Genomic DNA, 23240 nt, shown 5'->3' on the forward strand with positions numbered 1-23240 from the left:
CCTCCTGCCTCTTCCCAATGGAAATGAATCAAAATGCCATTCCACCGACAGCCACGCACAGGATTGCAAACGATATAGCAAAGGGGCGGTCACAAGTCACGAAAATTTCATCTTTAAAATTGACGGCGATCCCTCGCTCGCTCCACGAGAACAGGGGGAAACAGGAGAGCAGGGGGAGCCACTCGAAATTCGCGGCATCTGCATGCCGCAAAGGGAAAAAAAAAAAAAAAAAAAAAAGACACCCCTGTCAAGAACAAGACAAGACAAGGGCCCTGAAATCTGAAACGTCGTCAAAACCCTCGGAATACCGAACCATCAAGATAACTCGACGTTTCAGGCCTTCGACTGTAATCAGACGTAGATGTACGGAGAACTACTCCGTAAATAGGACCCCTCTCTGCAACCCGGTGGCCTTCAAGGACCATACCTAATCTGTGGAAGAAGTATCAGTCGCCTCGTCTCCAATTGCCGACAGCCTTGACAAGGATCCCTCTGTCTCGACACGACTACTTATCAAAACGTTCTCTTGATTCGTAGATCAATTGCCAATAGCATATCTGCATCGACTTTGTCCATCGGTCACGGCGATAATCCGTCACAAGCCGTCCCCCAATGACAGTCAACGATGCATGCGATACAACGTACTACACTTGATACGTGTAGCAATAGAGAAGCACTGCAATGGAAAATTGAATCATTTGAGTTCCATGTATTGTATCTCGTGTCTAAGCAAAACCCCGTAACAGACCATATTCCCTGATGACACAATGGAAAACACAAGACGGTTGACCCGTCGGCCATGGTCGAATCCCACGCCTCCCCTTACTCTATCTTGTTCTGTGAATCACATGTACACAGTCGCTCCCACCATATCCAGACTGACACCATGTGAGAAAGGAAATAAGAAACGGACAAAACGAGAGACACGAAGCTGGCGGTAATGCCGAGTTCTGGGATCCAGTGCCTTCATTTCCCACAGAGCGGCCCAATCACCTGAACATGACTGTGACATTTCATCCCCATCCCTCTTCTTCCGCTATTCGCTACCCTTCGAATTCTAACACGCCCGGCCCCCCTGTTGTCGATGCGCTATTTGCTCGGCGTCGTCCGGCCGCTGCGTCAACCTCTAATAAGTTGGAGCTCTGGCCTGTTTCTTTCGCAGGCGCCCCTGAGCCTACTTCCGCGTCTACTCCATCCAAGAGGTCGCGGTCTGCGCTCATGACAGACCGGCGTTCGATATCTGCGCTGGCACCTCCCGTACCCCTCCTGACGCCGATTGCAACACCCACGTCGTCATCGTCTTCTTCGTCCTCCTCCGTCCGCTGGCTAGGCAGAGCGTTCTTCTCAAGCTCCCTTTGCGCCTCCTCCATCCGCCTCCGCACCTCGCTTGCCACGCGCATTCCGTCGGTGACGATGTTGTCCAACACGCCGCGCAAGCCACGGCCGCCGCCCATGTGTCCGGAAGGAGCCTGTGTCTGTGATCGCGTATTGAAGCCCAAGCTGGAGAATGTGGTAAGAGAGGGGCCATACGAGGAGCTGTTGGCGCTCTGGAGGCCTTCGATGATGTGGAGAGATGCTGGGAAGGATGATTCAAAGAACTGTTCGAGAAGTTCGTCCGCCAGTACGACCATCCGGAACGTCGGCAAAGTGATGTGCAGGGGATGAGCTGGGTCAAGCGCCGCATTAGCCGCCTCGGCCTTGGCCTTTGACACACGCCGACGGGACTCGTTGTCGCCGCTGTCGTTGGACAAGCTCTGGCCATCCGGACTCAACAAGCCCGCGGGCTTCTTGGCCTTCGTAGGAGTGGCTGTAGGGGACGTGTCCATGGTCAACAGGTCCTCGTCCTCGTCCTCGTCGTCTTCGTCATCCCCAATCGCAAAGGCATTCGGGTCGACCATTTCGTCGTTGGATCCAAGTGCCTCAAAGGCAGGTCCGTCTTGGTTCTTGGGGTGATCGGGATCGGCGTACTCAAAGCATCGCCTGATGAACGCACTGACGCTCCCCAGGAACCGCTCGCCGGCGGAGATGTCGGCGGGCAGACTGGACTGCGAGTCGCTGGCGCTCATGGGCTCGCCGTTGAGACCCACGGTCGAAGCTCCGGGGCTCAACGAGCCCTCCAGGCCGCGGCGGGATAAGAATAGCAGGGCCTCGGAAATGCGCAGGATGCCCTCTCTGTCCACCTTTCCATCGTTGTCGTCATCGTACAGCTCGAAGAAGTATGTAATTGTGCCCATGATATCTCTCTTGCCTTTGATCCCGGCTAGGCCCGTCACCACATTCTGCAGCGTCAAGGCCGATGCGCCGTCGACGTCCCACTTTCTGAAAAGACGTTGTAGAAACTCATGCTCTGCAGGCTCGGGCCCGCTTCCCCATGGCGACAGAGCATTGGGAGACTTCCTGGCGCTGTAGGGCTTGTTTTCGGAACCGTTGGCGGAGGCGTCTGAGATGGCCCACCTCGACATGCCGGCTAAGAATTCGCGGAAGGCATCGTAATCCATCAGGCTGGTGCTTGGTCCAAGTCCGACGCGGCCCTTTTCGACCTCGTTGGGCGCAGCCGTGGGGTAATTGTCAGAGCCGCGTAGCCTGCTGCTCTTTGCCTGTCGCTGCAGTTCCTCTTGAATCATCCTACCACGTTGCTGTCGCTCGTAAAGGACATTGTAGAAGCGGTCGTACAGCGAGCCGAGCTCCTCTGGGCTTAGAAGCTTGCTGTCGGGTCCTAGGTTACGGATGGCCGTCCTCTTGGCAAAGCTCTCGATGTTGCTCAGAACGGCGTCCTTCTTCTTGAGTCGAAGCTCCGTGATGCTGCTGTGGGTGACTCCAGCAAACTCCTTGAAGGCCACAACCATGAGCTCCTGAAATCTCGTCACCGCCCTCAGCTTGGGGTTCTCTGATTTCGGATGTGCGGATTCGTCAAGCCTGGCAAAATATGACTTGAGGACGGATATGAAGGCGCCGTCGTCGGCCGCGTCCAGCAGCTCTTCGCCGTTTATCCGAAGGATGGCAAGGCCAACCTGGAACAGCACCTTGGGCCCTTCGACGAAAAAGACGTCCAAGACACGGAAAGCAAACACCAGGGGCATGGAATTGATGTACAGAGAGAGAAACCAAGGCAAAGATACGACGGATAGCTGGACGTCGCTCTTCACGAGATGGTCCCACAGGATGGGCATCGTCTTCTCAACCAGAGACTCAAACACTTTTTGGTCCAGGAGGGTGCCGTACATGGTTGTGGAATAATAGCCGGGCACCAGGCGATCGCACAGGGCGGAGAGGAGGAAGAAGGCCTGCGACTCGGACATGTAAATGAGCAGCGCCGCCACAACAATATTCATAGCTTGGCAATAGCCCACATCTGCATTGACCCAACTGTAGGCCGTGAGGACGCGGCGAAGCCTGCCGATGCCCTCCTCGCTCTGATACCCAGGGTACTCGGGCAAGCTGCGATTGAGGTCCTTTTCAATCTCATCAATGGCAAGCGACTCCTGGCCCTTGAACTTGGCCAGAGTATCAGTGTACAGTGTCGGGTTCTCGAGTCGTAGATATAAAGAGCCAGAGGTCACCTCCCATATCTCGCCCCGTAGCCGGTTGGGGAGGCCGACGCGGATGAGCTTGTGGAACGTGGGTTGGCGAATCAGCATCATATTCCGGCCGTTGTCGCGAAGGTATTCGGCCCAGAGCCTCATCTTTGCCCTGTCGCGGAGCTTCTTTGGGTCTCCGGGATACCGAAAGATCATGCCCAGTCCTGCATCCGGCGGTGACACGCCCGCCCGGTCGTCGGTCCGCAAGAGATGCTCGGAGTAGCACTCGGCCACCACTTTGCGCAGCTTGCCCACGTTGCCCACGCCGGCCCTCAGTCCTCGCTTTAGGCCATCGCAGAACCTTTCACAGGCCTGCCGGGTGCCGGCAAGGTGGATCGTGATGCGCTGTTCCCGGACATCCTTGTTGGTGCTGCTATTGTTGCTATCCTTGGGCTTTGCGACGTCCGCCAGCAAGCCGTTCCAGGTAGTTATCGCGAGAGCGAACTGAAGGGCGCATGCGTGTTAGCCCCAAATCATTTGCAGTAGCTATACCGGCATGAGGGCGTATGGGGGAGAGCAACGCCACCGGCAAGCAGGGCATGCAGCCATCGAACCACCCCAGCAGCCAACTCACAAACATCACATACCTGAAAGTTTTGGCTGTTGAGTCTTTCTACCCGCCTGATAGCGCAGAGTGGGAACGTGAAGCCACTTCCGCTGGGGCCGCTGCCATTGGTCTGGCCGGTAAAGGCAGAAGACGTCGATGTGCTGGCCGAGGGGGTGAAGCTTGTGGGCGTTGTCGAGAAGCAAAGGAATGCCTCCGAGAGGTGCAGCTTTCCAGCGTAGTGCCACCCCCTGTCATGGTCCGGATCGCCGCGCGTCGAGTTGGATGGCGGGATGGTCAACTCGGCATTGATCTCGTATAGGGGCGTCTGGGAGGAGGGGAGGCGGAACTGGCTCTGGAACAGCGAGGCCTTGGAAGGATTGCGATCCGAGTTGGAGAGGTTGAGTCCCTGGGTGGGATCGATGAGCTGCTGGGCTCGCTGGACGATGTTGGACAGGTTGGAGAACATGGTTTCGGCGAGGTTCAAGGACGCATGGCGGTGCTACAAGAGAGGTAATGGCACGAGCACACGCGACAGCAGAGAGGCTGCCGGCCGTCGGATGGCTGGAGGAGCCGCGTGCTTCTTTGTTCGCTGGCGTCGGGCTGCCTGGATTGGGCCGTTGCGGGTCGAGGGAGCAGGGCAGGACGCTGTTCCGAGAGCGTGGGACGAGGCAGAAGCTGGAGCTGGAGCTGACGGACAGCTGGACGGAGCGAGAGAAGCGCCGCTGATGGCAGAGGGGGAAGGCGCGGGAACAGATGGATGAAGCTGGCGATGGCGGGCGTCGAGGGGGGTTTGCCGGAGGTCTGGTGGTGAGGGCAGTCGGAGCCAAACTGACTGACATTGGATGGAACCTTGAGCCCAAGTACCTTGACGTACTCCACTATTACAGAGCAGACACAGGTGCCTCAGCGGTCCAGGCTGCAGCTGTCTACTGGGTAGTAGGCCTGGTACCTCAGACCTACCGAGAGGTACCGTAGGTGCTGCTAGCGGCCGTTGGCGGGGCTCGGCGAACCCTGACGGAAGCCTCTCGGGTCGCCATTCAGCCGCCAGCAGAGCGCCGGCACGAGTCTGCCTTGTCTGCTTGCAAGGGCTGCTGCATCCGCACTGGCATGGACTTGGACCCAATTCAACCCGATGCTGCCCTCGGCGATTCTGTCTGGTGATACTAGTCCAACGTACCTACTGCTGTAGGCTATTACTCCATACTAGAGGCCGAGCTGGCATGCACCGACGGTCCCGCGCGACAAACAGGGGGTTCGACGTGCCCATCTCGGCACCTCGACGACCTCGTACTTCTGAAATTGAGTTCCAGTGGCCCGAACAATGGCAGGGAGCCGTGAGATCAAGACCAGGGCCAAAAGCGACGCGTTGCGTCTCCCAATGCATCTTGTATCTTTTTTGAAGCTCAGATGCTCCGCATCATAGCTCATGGGAGGTCACAAACTTGCTCTGCGTAGGTGCTTACCGCAGACACATTCCGCGCCCTGCTCCTGATGGATTCGGGGTCTCTTCTTCCCCGTCAATACCGTTCGTGTAAGAGGTTGAAGCTATCGATGTGTTTGAGGTTGATGCTGGGGGGAGTCATTTCGTCCCCTGTCCCCGTGACTTACAATACCGGGCCGTATCTACTAGACCGGTAGCGGACGAAAGGCCGGCAGTCAAGTTCCATGTCATCCGAAGTCATCACCAGAGTCGATTTGCGTACTTGTATAGGTACGAAGGAGACAACTGATGGACGTATTCGGGTTGTGTGAGTAGGAGCACTTGGCATTGTTCTGTTCTTTGGTATGATCCAGGCAATGGGCAACTTGGGATCGCTCTCCGAATCAAACGCCGCTCGGCAGTGATTTGACGTACCTAGTATTACCGTGTGTGATCTTCCATTGGCTCCAGCAGGCTACTGCAAATTGCCTCCACCACTCATGTCCCTGCCAAATGCGATTAGCAGGTGGATGACTTACATATGGACTGGGCTGCATGCATGCTCTTTACCAAGCATGCAGCTGGCCCGATCTCAAGGTGAGGACACTCACTGTGCCTCCATGTACTAATAATTGAAACTCACGCACCAGCTGACGTTGACTTGGCATTGCCCGGAGCCCGGAGCGCCCAACGCCTCATGAGACGTGACCAGCTCCAGTCTGTTCCCTGCTTCAGATGCCTCTTCCCCATGCTCGAGGCTTCGGACCTTGGGGCAATTGATGCCCTTGGCAGCACTGCTGCGAGTGGTATCCCATTTGCGACAAGCACCATATCCATGTGCCTCCGGCAAACCGTCGCATGGCAAATTAACCTTGTACCCATACGGGCTCCAGCCTTGCACCCTCAATTGACGACGGGCCCCCTCCCTGGCGATGCCCCAAGCATCCCATGGATCCCGAGCCCAAGCCCAAGCCCACCGAGGGCCCTGCTTTTTCCTCAATGACAACCTGAAGCTGCCCGCCCAACTCTCGCGATACTAGCCGGTAGCGCAGCCCATAGCGCGCCCCTTGGTGCATCGACAGCTCCCGCTAGGGGCCCCCCAACCGCTCTAGGCCGCTGTAGCCCCTCTGGAGGCCCCTCCTGTAGGTCCCTCTAGCCCGCCGCCTGTCGCCTGTTGCGTCATAGCCGCCCCTCGCCGGATCCTCACGATGAAATGCTGCTCGCACTAGCACCCTCATGTCCGGACCACTACTAAGATATCAGCCTCAGCCTCTGCTTCAGTCTCGGTCGCCGTCTCTCGCTCGCGCCGCCTCGGCCTCTTCTGTGATTCTGGCCTGGCCTCTGGCGTTGTCCTGCCATTTCACTCTGTGCTCACACAACGCTCACTTCGACAACGCAGAGACAACAGGCCGCTAATAGGTTGCGCGTAACAACGCGAAGCCAACGACAACCCTCTCTCGTCTCATTCACCACGGCCAGAGAGAATACGAACGAACAACGACTGGAGGAAAGGCGAATATCATCTCTCTGCCGGCGCCAACTTCAACAGCGGGCCACCCAGTTCCTGGTCATCCGCCCGCCGCTCGTTGAATACCTCGTTCCAGATCCTCTGCCGCGTCTCTCGCCATGCTTCCATTGATGCTGTAGCCGCCGCCTCTCTCCGAATCTTGCGCGCGCCTTTTCCTTTGTGTCGCCTACCACAAGTCGCATCCGGCCTGTTGCGCGCGCGCGCATCTTATCATTCCATCACCCTCCGCCTCTCCGTTTCCTATCCCTCTACTCCATTCACCCGAGGCCATGGACGCCCTATGAATCCGCGTCCGCCAAGCAACCGACAAGTTCATCGCCAGCAAACATACGGCTTCTGTCTTGCCTTGCCTTTCTAGCTCGCCCTGCGCTCCACGGCTGCGCGTATGGCGGCGGCCACTCTTGCTGAGGCGCAGCCGGGAACGGCAGCGCTATCTACCGGCATGGCCTCGCCCAGCAACCCCTGTACCGATCCCACCCTCGAACCTCTACCACCAACTCGCAAATTCAAGCTATCCGACTTCAAGCGGGTGCGGACTTTAGGCACGGGTTCGTGGCCACTCTTTTCTTTACTCTTTCATTATTCCCCCCGAAGACGTCGATGTGCTGGCCGAGGNTTTTTTTTTCGTCCTTTGGCAGACTCCAAATCACGATGCTCGGTCTTGCTAAATAAACCAACCTTGGTCTTTATATAGGCACGTTTGCTCGAGTGGTTCTTGTCCGCCCTGCCAACGCCACAAAACCTCTACAAGAAGAGAAGAACCCTGAGGTGTATGCTCTCAAGATCCTCAAGAAGACGGAGGTGATCAAGCTGAAACAAATCGACCATGTGCGGCACGAGCGAGCCATCTTGGCGGATGTGGCAGGGCACCCCTTCATCACCAAACTGCTGGGGTCATCTTCCGACCACGACTGCTTGTACATGCTGCTCGAATACGTTCCCGGCGGCGAGCTTTTCAGCTATCTGCGGAAATACCGCCGCTTCGACGAGCCAACTGCGCGCTTCTACGCCGCCGAGATAGTGCTCGTGCTGGAGTTTCTGCACGAGCAGCAGGGGGGCGTGGCCTACCGGGACCTGAAGCCGGAGAACCTCCTGCTGGACCAGGACGGGCATATCAAGCTCGTCGACTTTGGCTTCGCCAAGAGGCTGGGCTACAAGGACGACCGGCCGGTGGAGACGTACACGCTATGTGGCACGCCCGAGTACCTCGCGCCAGAGGTAATTCATAACAAGGGGCACACGACGGCGGTGGACTGGTGGGCGTTGGGCATACTGATATACGAGTTTTTGACGGGCTACCCTCCGTTTTGGCATCAGAATCCTATGGAGATATACAAGCAGTGAGTTGGACATATTTCACCGTCCCCTTCTCTTCTCCTCTTTCCTCTCCCCATCTCCCCCTTTTCCTCCCTTGCTCCAATACCCTAACCGCCGGCATCGCACCCCAGGATCGTCGAAAAGCCCGTCGTCTTCCCCCAGGAGCCAGTCATCTCCGAGGAAGCCCAAGACATTATCCGGTCCTTTTGCACGAGAGACCGCTCCAGGCGCCTCGGCAACATCAGCGGCGGTGCCGGCCGCGTCAAGGCCCACCCCTTCTTCCGCGGCGTCAACTGGGACGACTTGCTCAACCGCCGGCATCGCGGCCCCATCATCCCCCCCATCCGCTACCCCGGCGACGACCAGTGTTTCGACGTGTACCCCGAGGAAGACGCCAACAGCACTGCGTACACCGCCGAGATGGCGAACAAGTACGACCGCTACTTTGAGGATTTCTGAAACAATCGAAAAAAAAAAAAACGAAAGTGACTGCCTGTTGGCTCGGGCGCCCCTCCTTTACCTCGCCCAGTAGCAATCGACGGTTTCAGTATATGCCGGTATAATAGTCCTGTCCTTGGCCGTCCTCTTCTAGCATACTGCCTGATTCTTTTCTTCATCTGTCTTGTTAATAAGGCGCTGCCATTCTCCGTTTGCTTGTACTCAGCGAGAGAGAGAATGCAGTCGGCAATACGCTGTTTTTCTTTTTGTCTGTGGTACCCATGGTTCACCACTCGCGGTATATAGCCCCAGTACGCGTGCGCGTTCTTACATTGTACTTTGTTCGACCGCCTTCAACGCCTAATTTAAGGAAGAAGGGAATTCGAAAGGATGGTGAGGAAGTCGATAGTTGCTGAGTCCATAGTTGTTGAATGAAACAAGTGAAAAGAAAAGGAGAGAGAGAAACGAAATGGAACAAAGGGTAGGGAGGTCAAGAAAAGAGCGAGCTGAAGACTTTTTTGAAAAGGAATGTGACACTAGGAAGTGCTTGTTGCCTTCAAAGTTGATATATTACACAGCAGCGTTTGAGCGAACAAGCGTATAATGGCCCTCAATAGCATTGATCAAAGGAAGCGACGGTATGCGGTGAGATATCTATGTAGATATATATCTCTATTATCAGTAGCATCTTACCGAAGTGTTGAACATATCAGGATATGAATCATGTATCTACCAAGTCCCAAGCCCCCAGGAGCTATTATGATGCTTGTTATACACACACATCAACCACATTACTCCCACCGTCCTTAAGCGCAAACAGCAAAGGCAACGCCTAAAAGACAAAATGTGAAGACAAACATAAAAGACGAACATAGTAAACATATGTTACAGACAAGCATAGAGCAAAATAACAGCCACACAACGCCAGCACACGTCTAACCCCAACCCCATCTATGCTCCAGTCAATCCCATGGAAAAAAAACACATGTAAAATTCCCTAATCAATCAGGCATCCTCCAGCATCACCAGCCCCCCGTCTCCCCAACCTAGGAAGAAGACCGGAAAAGCCAGTACCCCCCCGCCGTCGCCGCCAGCAGCGTCCCCAGAATCAACGCCCCCTGCCTCGTGCTCCCGAGGAACATGCTCCAGCCGGCGACAATCTCGCGCCTCCGGCCAGCCAGCCGGCGCTCCCAGGCCTCCGGGTCAATCTCCACGGGCAGCCGCACGCGCGGGTCGACGCTTCCGCTGCCCCCCGGCGGGGAGGCGGATCCAGCGGCGGCAGACTCTCGGACGGCGGCCGGGGGCGCGAGGTCGGCGGGCGAGACCAGAGGCACGTCCACGCGCAGGAACACGGGCCGGTGGTCGCTGGTCCGCATCACGGGCAGGGCGTCGTAGGCGCGGACCTTCATCTTGGCGTCGACCCACGGCGGCAGCTCCAGGAAGAGGATGCGGTCCGTCCACCCGGGATACCGGTGCGGGGCGAACTGCCACTTGACTTCGTCGACGTCGTCGTCATCATCGCCGGCGGGAGGCGTCTTTGGGTCCACGACGTACTTGTACGTTGGCGGGAACGTCACCGGGCACTCGGACAGGCCGTGGAGGGTCCGGCCAGCCAGTCGCTCGCGCGTCAGCTGGTCCAGGTGCAGAAAGTTGGTGTAGAAGTTTTCGGATCCCGGGTCCAGGTTGGGAAACGCCGAGGACGGCGTCGGGGACGTGGTCGAGATGCGGTAGTTGAGGTCTCCGGCGACGAACAGATGGGACGAGGGCTTAAACATGGACAGGTTGTGGAATTCCTGCTGCAGCCGGAGATCCTGCTCGTGGTGCTCTTCCTGGAGAAGGCGCGCCTGCTCGGAGGCATTCCCCTCCTCGCACGAGGACAGGCTCTGGCTCCTCGAGGCGGCGTCCCTCCTCATCCGGCTCAGCACCTCCTCCGGGTTCTCAAACGTCAGCCCGCGCATGATGGCCCCCCAGTTGGCGTTCCTCCGCGGCAGATTCCACTCCATGGCCGCCAGGTGCGTGGCCACAAACGTCAGCTCCGTCGACTCGCCGTCGCCCGCCTCGTACAGCGCCCTCAGGCCGACGGCGCCCTTGTTGCCCATCTCGGCGGCGCCGAAGCCCACCTCGGCCTCTTGGAGGTTGGTCAGCCGGTCCGGGTGCTTGGCGAAGAGCATGATGGCCGTGTATCCCACGTTGAGGGCCCTGACGAGCGTGAAGTGGTTCTTGCCTCGATCTGGCCGTGACGTATGAGCAAGAGGGAGGGTAGAGGTGGAAGAAGTAGCCGAGGCATCCTGGTCATATCCTGTCTTTGGATGCAGCGAGGCCGCGAGATTGAGCGCCTCTCCAAACCGGTCAAGATACCGCTTGAGGAAGTAATCCCCAATGAAGGCATAGCTCAGGGGAGCCACCTCTTGTAACGACCTTTGACAACAGATGAGCCCATATACCAGACATTTTACTTTCATGCTCTAGGTAGAACAAAACGCAAATCAACTGAAGGCAAAAGGCGGAAGAGGAATGAAATGAAACGCAGGCCGTCGTGATGAGGCAAACCCCCCCAACTTACAGCACAACCACCTCGGGCAGATCCGCCGCATCCCGCTCCAGCGCAATCCGCAGATGGCGCGCGAACTCGGGCACGTTGACGAGCTTTGCGGCGCAGTTGAACGTCAGAACCAGCAGGTCCAGCGTCGAGTCTGGCATGTCTTCTTCCCTCCCTCGTCGCCCGTGACACTCGGCCGTGGCGATTCGAGACACCGAAGACGAGAAGTCGAGATCCTTTTGAGAGCAGGCGTCCAGGTCTCCGTTCGCAAGTATTAGGGGACTTTATACTAAGGTGGGGGTTTTTTTTTCCAGGCCCAAGCACTGTGTAAATGCACGCTCAAAGAGCACCGTGTTCCTATCAAAGAAAGATGATGAGAAGACAAAGAACGTGAGACAGCTCACGCCGGATTCGATAGCATACCAACAGCTTCGACAGTTCAGTCAGGAGAGAAGGAAGCAAAGGAGACAAAGAGCCGTGTAGAGTCTTGCAATTGGCGCTCGTCCACGGATGCCTCCTGCAGGCACAGCCCTCCTCATATACTGCCTCCACTAGGTACCTTATTGCCGTATGTCGCCTCAGGTATTTCCCCCCATCAACCCCATGCCGGACTTCGTTCAGCTGGGGGCATGTACCTCAACCTCAGGTATCCAATCGCCGCGACCCGGCGGCTGCAGCGCGCGACACCCAACGCCGGCAGGCATTCCGTGTGGCCAACAGATACCAGCCCGCCATGTACCTGCAATCATGCAACTCGCGACTTGGGTTCCATTCCATGCCATGCGCGCACTGAAGTAAACCTCCGCTCTCTGCTCTCTGCTCCCTCGCCACGGCCGCCAGGCCCGAATTGCCGGTTATGGCCCTGCATCGGCACACAAGGTACACGATCGAGAATCATGGGCAGGTCAGCTGCGGGCAGTGCATGCTCTCCCAAAGGTACTGCGAGGTAGCCTCGCCTGCTGCTAGGTGGGTTTTGGGTTGGACTACTGGGTGCTAGCACTTGGCTCCGGGTACTGGCCCAGGCGCTGCTGGACTTGGCCACGCCCGCTAACACTGCATGGGTACGAATGGGTACGCCAATGGGGCTCACTCGGGCAAGGCACCATGTGATCAAGATGACCTCGTGCAGCTTCTGGTTCACGCACGCAACTACCACCCACAAGCATCTGCTCAGTTAGTAGGCGTCGAGGTTATTGAGAACAAGGGGGCGCATCAGACATGGTCACTGGCGGCTGTGCAAAGGCTGTGTATAAGAAAAGAGAAGGAGGAATTTCATTGCAAACTATATGACCTACTGGGCTAGGCTTGTTGATTGTGACTAGAGCTCTTTGCTCAAGCCTTGGCCACGCTATGCAGCTCCGGCCGTGTACTTGTCGTTGGTCCCGAGAATCCCTTAGACGCCACATACGCGACGCCAGGGTCAAGACAGTTTTAAGAGTTGTCAGACGTCGTGGCCTTGATCCGTGCTACCCTATCATGGGGTTGAACCATGGCAGAGGTTATTCCACGACACTCCCATATTTGACCAACAGGCTGATCCTCTCGGCAGTGGATGTTGTCTTTGCCAATAGCCAAGTTGCAAACATGGTCGTGTCGCTGCTTGTCGCCAGTACCACCTGAAAACCCCGTCCTCGAGGCACGCCTCAGGACACCTTCCACCATATCGAGAGTAAGAGACGATGGGTCACTTCACACCAAAGAAATTGCCGCACCCACCCGCAGGCCAATCTCATCGACTTCCCCAGAAGCTGCCATTTGACGCGCCGGCTTAAGAATAGAAAACGAAAATCGAACCCAGAGAGCGAAAAGTATTAATGAGCAAAGAAAGATAGGAGAAGACCTGCTCGTCGAGACGCAGCTATACCGCAACGACTGGACTTGGTGGACCACGGCGAGAGTAATTGCCAAGAACCATGGACCCCCAAGCCCAGCGCATCCTAGACACTCGAGCTGGCAAAGGCGTGTACGGCCATCTCTAAACCTTGGGCGAGCCATCAAAGACGGCAGCCGTGGCGCTTCGAGATTGCTGAAACACTCCAACAACCAAATGTTACCGGACGTGCCGTTCAGATCGTCTCTGGAGCAACAAAAGGGTGCTTCGAGAGGAGCCTTGATTGACTCCAGCCACGAAGAAACACCCTCCCGTCATTTCAGAACAATCCGAGCCATGCGTCAAGTCGTGAATGTAAGATGCGTCGAAGATCAAGATAAAGCGATGCGTGTGGGTAGACTGAAAAACATCAAAACCTAAGGAAAGGGGGAGTGCAAGAAGACAATTGAGGACCAGGAAGATCGACCACGGGGCCTAAGACGACCGGAGCCGCCATTGAAATGACTGCTGTAGGCCCCTTGCGTGTCTGCAATGTCGATTTGGACGGAGATCAAGGTTCTCGCAGCAGCTCGCCACCAATCTGCTCAGATCCCACCAGGGAGGTGCAGAAGAAAAGCACAATGCACCATCGTTCAATTTGGCCGATAGTTACCAGAGGCATATCCCGCTCCTTTTGAAGCAGAGCGAAGCCTGTTTAGCGTCCACTGAGTCAGCCATACTTGTCAGCAGAGTTCTCTTCGGAAAGCGGAATCAAGAAAATGCAAGTCGCGCGGAGGAGTGACCCCTTACGATGAGACTTGTCGGACAAGGTTGAAAAATGTTCGAAACTCACATCCTATCGCTTCCACCGATGGCACGGCTAGTGTCCGGGGTGTCAACGCCAGCGCCAGAGCCACGCTCGAGCATCTTGCGTCGAGAGCTGGGCACGGCACCGGCCTTGGCAGCGGTGACGGGGCCGGCAGTGTTCATGCGAGAAGCCCGAGCCTTCTCCTCATCCTCGGGGTTGGCCTGGCCGGCAGCCTGGGCAATGGCCTGGGCGTTCTTCTGGTACTTGTAGACGGTCCAGTCGAAGACGTAGTCATACTGGAAGCCTTCGCGGACGAAGAGGTCGCGGAAGATCTTGCGCAGGTAGCTGTAGTCGGGCTTGTCGTCGAAACGGAGGGATCGAGTGTAGTTGAGGTAGATGGCGAACTCGTTAGGGAAGCCACGGCAGAGGACCTCGGTGGGAGTGGTCATCTTCTTCTCCATGATGCGGTCGTATTTTTGCTTCTTGGTGGCAGCCTTAAGACCCTGCCAAGGGAGAGAGCCACGGCAGAAGTACAGCATGACATAGCCGAGCGACTCCATGTCGTCACGGCGCGACTGCTCCACACCGAGATGGGTGTTGATGGAGGCATAACGGGCCGTGCCGGTCAAGTTCTTGTTCTCTCTGTACGGGATGTGGAAATGGGTCTTGGGGTCGCGGTATTTCTTGGCGAGACCAAAGTCGATGACGTTGACTTGGTTTCCACGCTTGCCAATGCCCATGAGGAAGTTGTCCGGCTTGATGTCGCGGTGGATGAACGACTTGGCATGGATGTATTCGATGCGCGAGATGAGCTGGTCCGCAAGGAGGAGGACCGTCTTCAGGGAGAACTTGCGGTTGCAGAAGTTGAAGAGATCCTCCAAGCTGGGACCGAGAAGGTCCAGGACCATGGCGTTGTAGTCACACTCGGTGCCAAACCAGCGGACAAAGGGAATGCCAACGCCGCCGGCGAGGGACTTGTAGACGCGAGCCTCATACTCGAGTTGGGGATGCTTGGCCTTGACAGACTCAAGTTTGATGGCAATCTCCTCTCCCGAGATGATGTTCGTACCAAGGTAAATGTCGCCGAAGGAGCCGGAGCCGATTTTTCGACCGATCCGGTACTTGTTGCCGACGCGAAGATCCTAGACGACGACAAACAGAGGTTAGTCAGGTGCTGATACCCAAAAGAGAACTGATTGAGATGGATTCGGTTGGTCCGCAGATTGAACCATCGCTGAAGCCATGGATGTGAGCGAAGCAGCGGTGTGGCGTGTTCCATCAAAGAGCCACGGGCGCACTGGCCAAGTGATTCGGCACGACTGAGAGCAATGCACCCAGGCTCAAAGCGGACCACGAGAGCAGACAGAAAATACAGATCTTGTACAAAGAGAGAATGCTTACCATGGTCGTCATGGTGGATGTATTGATGTGCTTCCTTCCACGTAGGAAAGAAGCAGATCAGTTGAGAAGTCGGTAAACGTACAAATCCTAAACGGGCGGTGGGTTAATAAATGCCACCTTTCAATGCCCGATGTGTCGAGAAGATGCAGATGGAGAACGGTGACGTGGAACAAGAGAAAAAAAAAGTCGAAGAAGTAGAAGGGAGGCAGGAAGGAGTGAAGAGGAGAAAGAGAAATCCAGGAAACTGAGAGGATTCTGATGAGATGGCTTGACAAAGGGAGTGGGCCCATGGGCATGGTGAAGGGCGGTGGCTAAGGTACATGATAAGTACCTCGTCCGCCACCAGAAAGTCCGGTGCTAGGCCAGGCCGAACCGAACCTTGCATGAAGCCCAACCATGGCAAATGTTTGCTGCGGAAAGGAGAAAGACGAACGCCATCACAGCCGCAGAGCAGGGGAGGATGCAAGGCAAGAGAAGGACGATGGGAGAGAGGCTATGAATCCTGGGAGTCAACTCACCTACAGGCGAGGATTTGGTATAGCGGGTTGGATGGGCTCGAGGCTGGCGAATTTGTGATATGTCGGTGACGAGGAGGCGGAAAAAGTGGCAACGAAAGACCAAACGAAGTCGACGAAAGAAGGAAGGCCGAGAGAAGACGAAGAAAACAAAAAAAGGTTATTGCAAGTCGAAATGTGCTGCGGGGGTTCGCCTCGATAGATAGATCGATCGAAAGGTGTGGCGTTGCTCGAAAGAGAAAAACCTGGCGGTTAATGGACCGAACGAAGCGATGCTCTCGTCGGTGGGCGAAGGGTGTCAGGGAGAGAAGGAAGAGGAGGAGGGAGGGAAAAAAAAAGCGGAGGGAGAGGAAGAAAAGAAGGGGCGGGAGCTGAGGAGGCAATTCAAGGGATTTTTTTTGGGCGGGCGGTCCAGTGCTGCTGAGCTGTGGCGCGCGCTCTGCAATGGGCGCTCAGCGCTGTAACTGCGCGCTTGGCGCTGGGCTGGCAGTGAGCGGCAGTGGGTTGGTGGGCGGGTGCCAGCGAGTGACTGGCTGTCCCAGTGCAGAGCGGCTGGGCTCGCATGTACAACTAAGTACTTGGCGCAGGCACAGGCCCAGGCCCAGGCGGGGGAGGGCATCGGGTGCTACCGAGCCAAGGCCCCTGTAAATTGGCTGGGCAATGCAGCGGCGGATTGTCCCTCTGCGGCTGCGAGCGGTACAAATGGAGTATCGTCGGCCGGAGGATTGCTGTTTCTGCTGCTCCTGCGTCCATTTGTTTGCCTTGCTGGCCTGGACGGTTCTGTTGGGCAAACGCAGCCGCCAAAGGGCGCAGGCAGAGCTGAGGGCTTGGGGGTACTTGCCGAGTACCTCGACGGAGCGTCGCTCTGCACCGCGGTCCAAGGCAAGCGCACCAGGGGGGAAGCGACGGAGCGGTACCTCCCCAGTACACTGTGCTTGATGCTTACCTTACGGCAGCTCTACCTCTACTCCAAGCTTCGTACAGTGCTCGTGCTTTCTCTCCCTCGCCTACAAACTTGTACGACCAAACGCCAGCCAGGTTGCTGAATCGCGCCTCTACCTTGAAGAACAGTTCTTTTACGACGACCAGTACATACCTGCCGCTGCTGATCTTCATCGTCAAGCCAGCGCACAACATCAGATCTCTGGCTCCCTTCCCATTCTCGACCCTTTCTTCTTGTCCTCCCCCGAGCTGCTCGACATAAAAACTGGGCCAAGATGCAAGTCAGGTGTCGGGTTGATTTCGTGTTCCAACCAGTGCTCGTCGTTTGGGCCCCTCTGCCCCCGTCGTTGCAGCCTGGTGAAGCCCAGTTCAACCCAAGTGTGGAGCTGAGCGGTCGCTTAGGTGCCTTTTGTCGTGCCCATGAGCCGCGTCGGGGAGGCGCCAAATCGAACGTGAAACGGGAGGAAAGGCGCAAAAGCAGAGAGAGGAGGCTTCCAACCAGGGCCTCGAACCCATCCATCACCGCTCTTCTGGCTCTTTGTGCGTCGTCTGGAGACGGGGAGGGGCCGCGAGCGACACGATGGTGGGCGGCACAGCTGAGGCTCGGTGAAGCGCGACGGCGCTAAACTGATTGTCTTGCGAGTCCAATATGGAATCAAACAATCAAGTCGCAGGGAAGCAGAAGGCCTGCGACGGACGGAGCACAGAGAAGCCTGGCAGCGAGGCGACCTCAGCTGCATGCCGCTGGCAGGGTTGTCGACTGCGCGACCAGCCACGAGGACAGGGGAGCGGCTCACCGAGATGCCTTATTTACCGCCTTGCATACGATGACTGGACAGCAGGCGGCCAGAGGTGCAGCGCTGACGTGCGCTGGCGATGAACTGGCAAATGTGGCAGGTCCTCGTCTGGCCGCTTGCGACCTCATCTCGGGATGCGAGGATTCCGAGGAGAAGTCGCGAGCAGGCTGACATTGCGTTGATGCATGATGTGGCCGCGAAATCCCGCCTCAGACAGCCTTCTCTCTTTCCTCACGAGGCGAGGAAGCACGGTGCACGAGCAGATGGGTGAGGATCTTTTGATTACCTGTTTTACGGGTATTATAATATTGCGCAGTATCAGAGCTCGCGGTCCCTTGAAACATCGCCGTCAAGGTTTGGCTACAGGCCAAAGCCCATTCCCAAGCTCGCTCTCTGTTCTTATGACTCCACCACTTAATGGGCGCGTCCTCGCCTCTGGAAGGGTAGCGAGAAAAGCTCAGGGCATGCGCTCGCTAATATCTGGGATGAGAGACGACCATTCAGACCAGAAACCCCGGGAGCCAATGCTGGCATCTGCAAGTCCTACTTACTAACCTTGCATACAGACGTGGAGGCACAGAGTGCGAAGAACGGGCAGCCTCACCAGGTCGGCTACTCCCTACAGCCCCCTCAAACGCCACCCATGCGCTCTCACCTGACCATCTGGGACATGCGAAGCCAGATCGGCACCGGTTGGCCCAATTCCTGGGGTAGACGAAATCCCGAGCGCCCATCGCTCGACAAAATTTCCATTTTGCGGCACCATTTGTCACACCAGGTCGGTGACACCGGCCGGCAAACTGAGCCTGTCTCTCGCTCTCGGCCGCCCACTCTCTCTTGAGGAAGAAGAGGCAGGGAGAGACCAGAGTGAGGCAGAAGAGAGAAAGTTCGGGAAGAAAGTTAAAAAAAGAAGAAGGAAAGAGAGCGAGGAAGAGATGGGGAGAGGGCGTGAAACAGGCACACTTCGCCCTTCAGCTCGCTAATTCCGCCATCGGATTCAGCGCACACCTGGTGGTGCTTGTGCGAAGAGAGTCGAGCCAGTAGTCGGATCTGCCAATTTGTACCATGTAGGTACTCTTGATAGTAAGCAGGAAGCCGATGGCACGCACAGCCGGTCTGGTGTTTGTGTGCTTAAATCAGCACCTGGATTCACTGACTGAAAGAAGCAAGAGAGAGGCCCTGAAGAAGAGCAGGGTTGTCTGCTCGGCACCACCTCGAGAGCAACGGTGGTGGTGGGCGAGGCGAGGCCAAACCAGACATTCGGAGTTCAAATGCGAGCGAGTGCCCTCGGTATTGCTCGACTGTGGCGGGAGAGGGGAAAGTCTCCGCAAGGGCGGCATATCTGACGAATCCCTTGCCACGCCGGGTTTGTCGCCTCGAATCACCACAAAATGTCTCAGAGTGGCTCATCCAATTCCGCTCTCGAGCATCTCGTATTTCCATCAAGATGCTGTATCGGCCAATCGCCAAAGCTCACTCGGCTATTTCTCCCTTATTCTTTGAATTTTCCCCTCATTGCAGCTCTCAATACCCGTGATGTATATTTTGTACTGACAGGCCGTTCAACCAAAGAAGAGAGCTCTGCTCGGATTCCCGCCAAACTCCGCCTTTCTGGCGTCTGTTCACACACTGCTACATTGCTGCGTACCTTATTAGCTCATGCACAACGTCGGGCCGCCGCCGCCAGCGGCAACGTGCTTAGCAGGAACCTAGTCGCCGTCTTTCTGTGCACGGCCCAAAATAGAAGCACTTCAGGGCCCTTCTCCACACTGATCACCAAAGCACTGGACTAATATTAGCCTCATTCTATTTACTACCTTACAGACGACCTACCTCTCTTGAAACTACATCAGGCGTTGATGTTGTACGGGGTATAACAATAGCTAGCATTGCTATTTCGTATCCGTCACCTCACGAACATACTTCCGTAATTAATATCACGAATAAAAGAACTAAACAATGAACACTTGTAGATCCCGATCCGCAAGACCGCAGACGCAGCTCCCTCCTCCCGGGCATCACCAGAGCCCATCATCATCTGTTCTGTTGCTCATGTGGCAACTTGAGCACCGTCAGTGCGGTGGGTAGCACAGCATCAGCACAAATCTCGGCTGTACTCTTTCCTTTGGAAATCTAACAAGAAGCCCATGCTGGACTCTAGTCAATGTTTTCTAGGTATGAAGTGAGCTTTGTGTGTCACTTGGGAACTGAACAGAGCCATGAGTATGATGGAGGTGGGACGGTTCAACTGAAAGAAAGAAAGGGTCAGAGATATCACCGAGTACCAGGTAGGTATTGGCTGATACTGTGAGCGCAGTGGCCAGCACTTCGTTTATTTCCCCTCGCTACAGGTGACGTGTATTACAGAGCTCATATGCCCGATATCGAGGATTGCGATTCTCCCCGTTATATTTAAGTGAGTCACCAAAAAAAAAACCTTAGGCCACAATAGCAACCTGCGCAGCACATGAGACTCTATAACGACTGCATAGCCAACTAAAAGCAGGAAAACGAGAATCTCAATCACCGAGGCAAAATGGAATGTGTTTGTTGTTAGACTATATAACCCGCGAAGCCGTGATTGCAAACGAGCTGAGAAGGCCCCTCTTCCCCCTTCCTCGTTACTTATGGATATAAGCTGGTTTGCTTCCTTTTCCCATCACATACGACCATAGGCAGTGGAAAACTCGGGGTCCCGTCAAGCTCTTCTCTTGAGTTTAACATCTTTCATTTTTTGCCTCCCGCGAGTCCAAATTTGGAGTCACACGATTCCGTTTTTAGAGGACAATAAACACCGCGCTAGGGAAATTTATATATCACTGTAAAATCACCTAACCCAACCAAGCCCAACCCAAAAAGCGGTGCTTATGATAACCGTTATACACGGTGGCAGTTCTGATATTCGTGGTGTTGTGTGCAACCTGATATTTACAGGCATGGCCAGCTATTTGGTTTTGCACACCCTCCATTCCGAACCTCACGACGGTGGTGGTGCCCCTCGTCGACACGCTCTACGGCAGCGTCATCTACGACTTCGCGATGGACGACGCGGTCATGACTATCCTGCAGACGCTGCGGCCTGCCGGCTGATCTCACTTGCACGGCTCGTGTCCTGGCTGGGTGAGTCAGAAGTGAAGCGGATGTCTGTAATTGACGTGCGAGCGCTTCGGAACTCTAGTATAAGCAGCTTGTGTGCACATACAATAATGCAGACAAACATCCCAGTTCCTTACTCGACTCTACAAGTTTGTTATAATCTAAAAAGGTCATTTTATATCTATGCTAAATGTAGAGGTTCTATTTCCTTAAAAAGGGTGTAAAAAAAAACTAATATTATAAATACTTCACCAGGTCTCGAACTGAAGACGTCTTGGACAAAAAAGTGGCGTCCTTCTCATATAAGCTTCATTGATTACCGGATGTGCCACCACCACAACCCGAAGGTTCCTAAAGACATTACTAGCATAATATATATACTTATAGGCCAGCTCGCACTGCACGTGACATCATGACGCTGTCGGCCAAACTGCCGCAGACTCTAGAGAAGGCGGCGCGTGATTGAGGCAGGTAACTAACGATGTTGCTTGCTAGAGTCTTGCTTACAGCCTTTTTGATTTCGTCCTAATAGATTTACACAGCGAGATTTAGTACGTGCATTTGTTTACGCGGCTTGGTGAACCCGCGCTTTGATCGATGGGACGTGACCCTAATGTGGTGGTGGGCATGACACCGGTCCCGAATCGACTTGGTCAATGATGACTGATTTGACGATGGCTTCACACGCGGAAAATGCCGGTCAGGCACGAGGATGAGGATGTAACGGAGAGATTGCCCCGTTGTCCCCCAGCACTTACCTAGTATTCTGTGCGGTCCTGCCAATTTCGCATGATGGGAAAGAGCTGGAATTTGTTGGACTACCTTAGGTAGGTAGCTGGCGAGCAGGTTCCTTCTGTCTTAAGGGAAAGAGCCCTGAGAACTAACCTCGAGAGAGAAGGCGCGCCCGATTAGCAGCAGAAATTAGGCATTATAAATTCTCTCTTTTAATTCCTGTCTGTTAATGTCTTCTTCTCTTCTTCTTCAAGCTTTAATTTGATTTAGATGTGAGATACCCGGGGTCAAACCCGGGGGTATCCCAATCCTTCTCCTATAATTTTTGGAACCTCTCCCGCTTGACTCTCAGTCTCGCAACCTTTTTTCATTAAGTTCTGGGTCTTGTACCTGGTCTTGAAGAAGAAACCCACGAGTTGTCCGAATTTGTGCCAGGGCTTCTGGAGTGACCACAACTTCGCCACCCCGTTGCTCGTCGGCGAGTCGACGTAGCCCTGGTACTCGCCAGCCGGGCCGTCGTGGGTTCGTATTGGAGGTTCGCAAAGCTGCTCTCGAAGCTGCGGTCGAACGAATACGACAAACCAACACGATTAGCACCTCTCCCATGGGGGTCGGAGAACGCCTAGGTTTTCTCTCTCATGGATTGGAAAAGGCCAAGCTATTCTAAAGATCAGCCGGCAGGCCGCAGCGTCTGCAGGATGGTCATGACCGCGTCGTCCGTCGCGAAGTCGTAGACGACGCTGCCGTAGAGCGTGTCAACAAGGGGCACCACCACCGTCGTAAGGTTCGGAATGGCCAGCCCAGGCAACCGGCCATATTTATCTATCAGCTTATCCGCGCTGTAGTCAAGCAGCAACTGTACGGTGCCCTTATCCCCCGCATAAGCGGCCATAGCCAAGGGCGTCTGGCCATGCACATCCATGGCGTTGAGGCCGGCCTCGTCAGCCTTGAGCAACATCTCCGCAATGGCCTTGTTGCCGGCTCTGGCGGCGCAGTGCAGCGGGATCTGCTCTTGTTCGCTCTTTATTCTGACGTCTGCGCCTCTGTCGAGAAGAAGCCGCAGGGTGGACTCTCTGCCTAACATGGCGGCGAGGGCGAGAGACGTGAAAACCCATGGTCAATTTTGCGTTAATATCAGCGCCGGCCTAGAAGAAGCCGTATAATGGCCTCGTTCCCGATGGTGATGGCCATGGCCAGCGGCGAATCAGCATCAGACGTGCTTCTCAGGTTAACGTCAACGCGGTGGTCGACAGGCAGCTTCACGACGACCTCGTGCTGCTTAGCAATGGCGTACGTGAGCGACGTCGGGGTTACGTTGGTACCGTTCTGTGCGTTGACATCAGCCCCTGCCTCCAGCAGTAGCTTAGCGACGGCCACATTTCCCTGGACGCTGGCGATTATAAGCGCGTTATACTCATGGTTGACGTCTGTCATGTCAGCGTTAGCGCCCGCCGAGATCAACAGCCGCACAATAGCTTCATGCCCTGCAAAGCTCGCTATCATGAGAGGAGTCCCGCCCAGCTGTCCGTCTTGCACCTCAATATCGCCAGGATCAGCCTCAGAGAGTAGTAGTTTTACCACCTCTTCCTGCCCCTCAAGGCAAGCCTGCGTAAGAGATAACGGCGTTATTTCTTAATTCCTCATCGTCTTTATAGGACGGGCGTCGATCTGGATAGGCCTTTTCCCTCCTAGTATAAATTCCACAACAGCATCATGCCCCTCACAGGCGGCCACGACATGCAGCATCTGGCTCTCCCTGGCGATGGCGTCGC

The 23240-nt window shown here is 55.6% G+C and overlaps 8 protein-coding genes across 8 annotated transcripts; 2 read left to right on the forward strand and 6 right to left on the reverse strand.

Annotated features, from left to right (window-relative positions):
* Positions 1-1043: 1043 nt before the first annotated feature.
* On the reverse strand, positions 1044-4964 carry CCMA1212_007106 (Putative GTPase-activating protein; the record flags this gene model as incomplete). The annotated part of the gene is made up of 4 exons (XM_073704284.1): positions 1044-4022; positions 4166-4624; positions 4654-4926; positions 4959-4964. 4 exons carry the CDS (start codon positions 4962-4964, stop codon positions 1044-1046), a joined length of 3717 nt encoding a protein of 1238 aa, XP_073557113.1.
* A 2494-nt stretch (positions 4965-7458) lies between these two features.
* CCMA1212_007107 (cAMP-dependent protein kinase catalytic subunit PRKX) lies at positions 7459-8849 on the forward strand (the record flags this gene model as incomplete). The annotated part of the gene is made up of 3 exons (XM_073704285.1): positions 7459-7621; positions 7768-8413; positions 8522-8849. The coding sequence occupies 3 exons, from the start codon at positions 7459-7461 to the stop codon at positions 8847-8849; spliced, it is 1137 nt and encodes a 378-aa protein (XP_073557114.1).
* A 1025-nt stretch (positions 8850-9874) lies between these two features.
* Positions 9875-11528, reverse strand: CCMA1212_007108 (Inositol-1,4,5-trisphosphate 5-phosphatase 1; the record flags this gene model as incomplete). Its single annotated transcript, XM_073704286.1, has 2 exons — positions 9875-11246; positions 11392-11528. The coding sequence occupies 2 exons, from the start codon at positions 11526-11528 to the stop codon at positions 9875-9877; spliced, it is 1509 nt and encodes a 502-aa protein (XP_073557109.1).
* Positions 11529-13056: 1528 nt separating this feature from the next.
* CCMA1212_007109 (Casein kinase I-like protein) lies at positions 13057-15127 on the reverse strand (the record flags this gene model as incomplete). The annotated part of the gene is made up of 2 exons (XM_073704287.1): positions 13057-13444; positions 14031-15127. Coding segments are annotated over 2 exons (1485 nt in total), but the record flags the coding sequence as incomplete, so codon positions are not given.
* Positions 15128-16345: 1218 nt separating this feature from the next.
* CCMA1212_007110 (uncharacterized protein) lies at positions 16346-17811 on the forward strand (the record flags this gene model as incomplete). Its single annotated transcript, XM_073704288.1, has 4 exons — positions 16346-16390; positions 16444-16814; positions 16858-17124; positions 17595-17811. 4 exons carry the CDS (start codon positions 16346-16348, stop codon positions 17809-17811), a joined length of 900 nt encoding a protein of 299 aa, XP_073556881.1.
* Positions 17812-18140: 329 nt separating this feature from the next.
* CCMA1212_007111 (uncharacterized protein) lies at positions 18141-18980 on the reverse strand (the record flags this gene model as incomplete). The annotated part of the gene is made up of 3 exons (XM_073704289.1): positions 18141-18476; positions 18604-18756; positions 18798-18980. 3 exons carry the CDS (start codon positions 18978-18980, stop codon positions 18141-18143), a joined length of 672 nt encoding a protein of 223 aa, XP_073556880.1.
* A 3158-nt stretch (positions 18981-22138) lies between these two features.
* CCMA1212_007112 (uncharacterized protein) lies at positions 22139-22552 on the reverse strand (the record flags this gene model as incomplete). The annotated part of the gene is made up of 1 exon (XM_073704290.1): positions 22139-22552. The coding sequence occupies one exon, from the start codon at positions 22550-22552 to the stop codon at positions 22139-22141; it is 414 nt and encodes a 137-aa protein (XP_073556879.1).
* Positions 22553-22602: 50 nt separating this feature from the next.
* CCMA1212_007113 (uncharacterized protein) lies at positions 22603-22902 on the reverse strand (the record flags this gene model as incomplete). Its single annotated transcript, XM_073704291.1, has 1 exon — positions 22603-22902. The coding sequence occupies one exon, from the start codon at positions 22900-22902 to the stop codon at positions 22603-22605; it is 300 nt and encodes a 99-aa protein (XP_073556878.1).
* Positions 22903-23240: the final 338 nt, after the last annotated feature.

The sequence above is a fragment of the Trichoderma ghanense genome (assembly GCF_004382785.1).
Source record: "Trichoderma ghanense strain CCMA-1212 chromosome Unknown scaffold_9, whole genome shotgun sequence".
NCBI classification, from domain to species: Eukaryota; Fungi; Ascomycota; class Sordariomycetes; order Hypocreales; family Hypocreaceae; genus Trichoderma; species Trichoderma ghanense.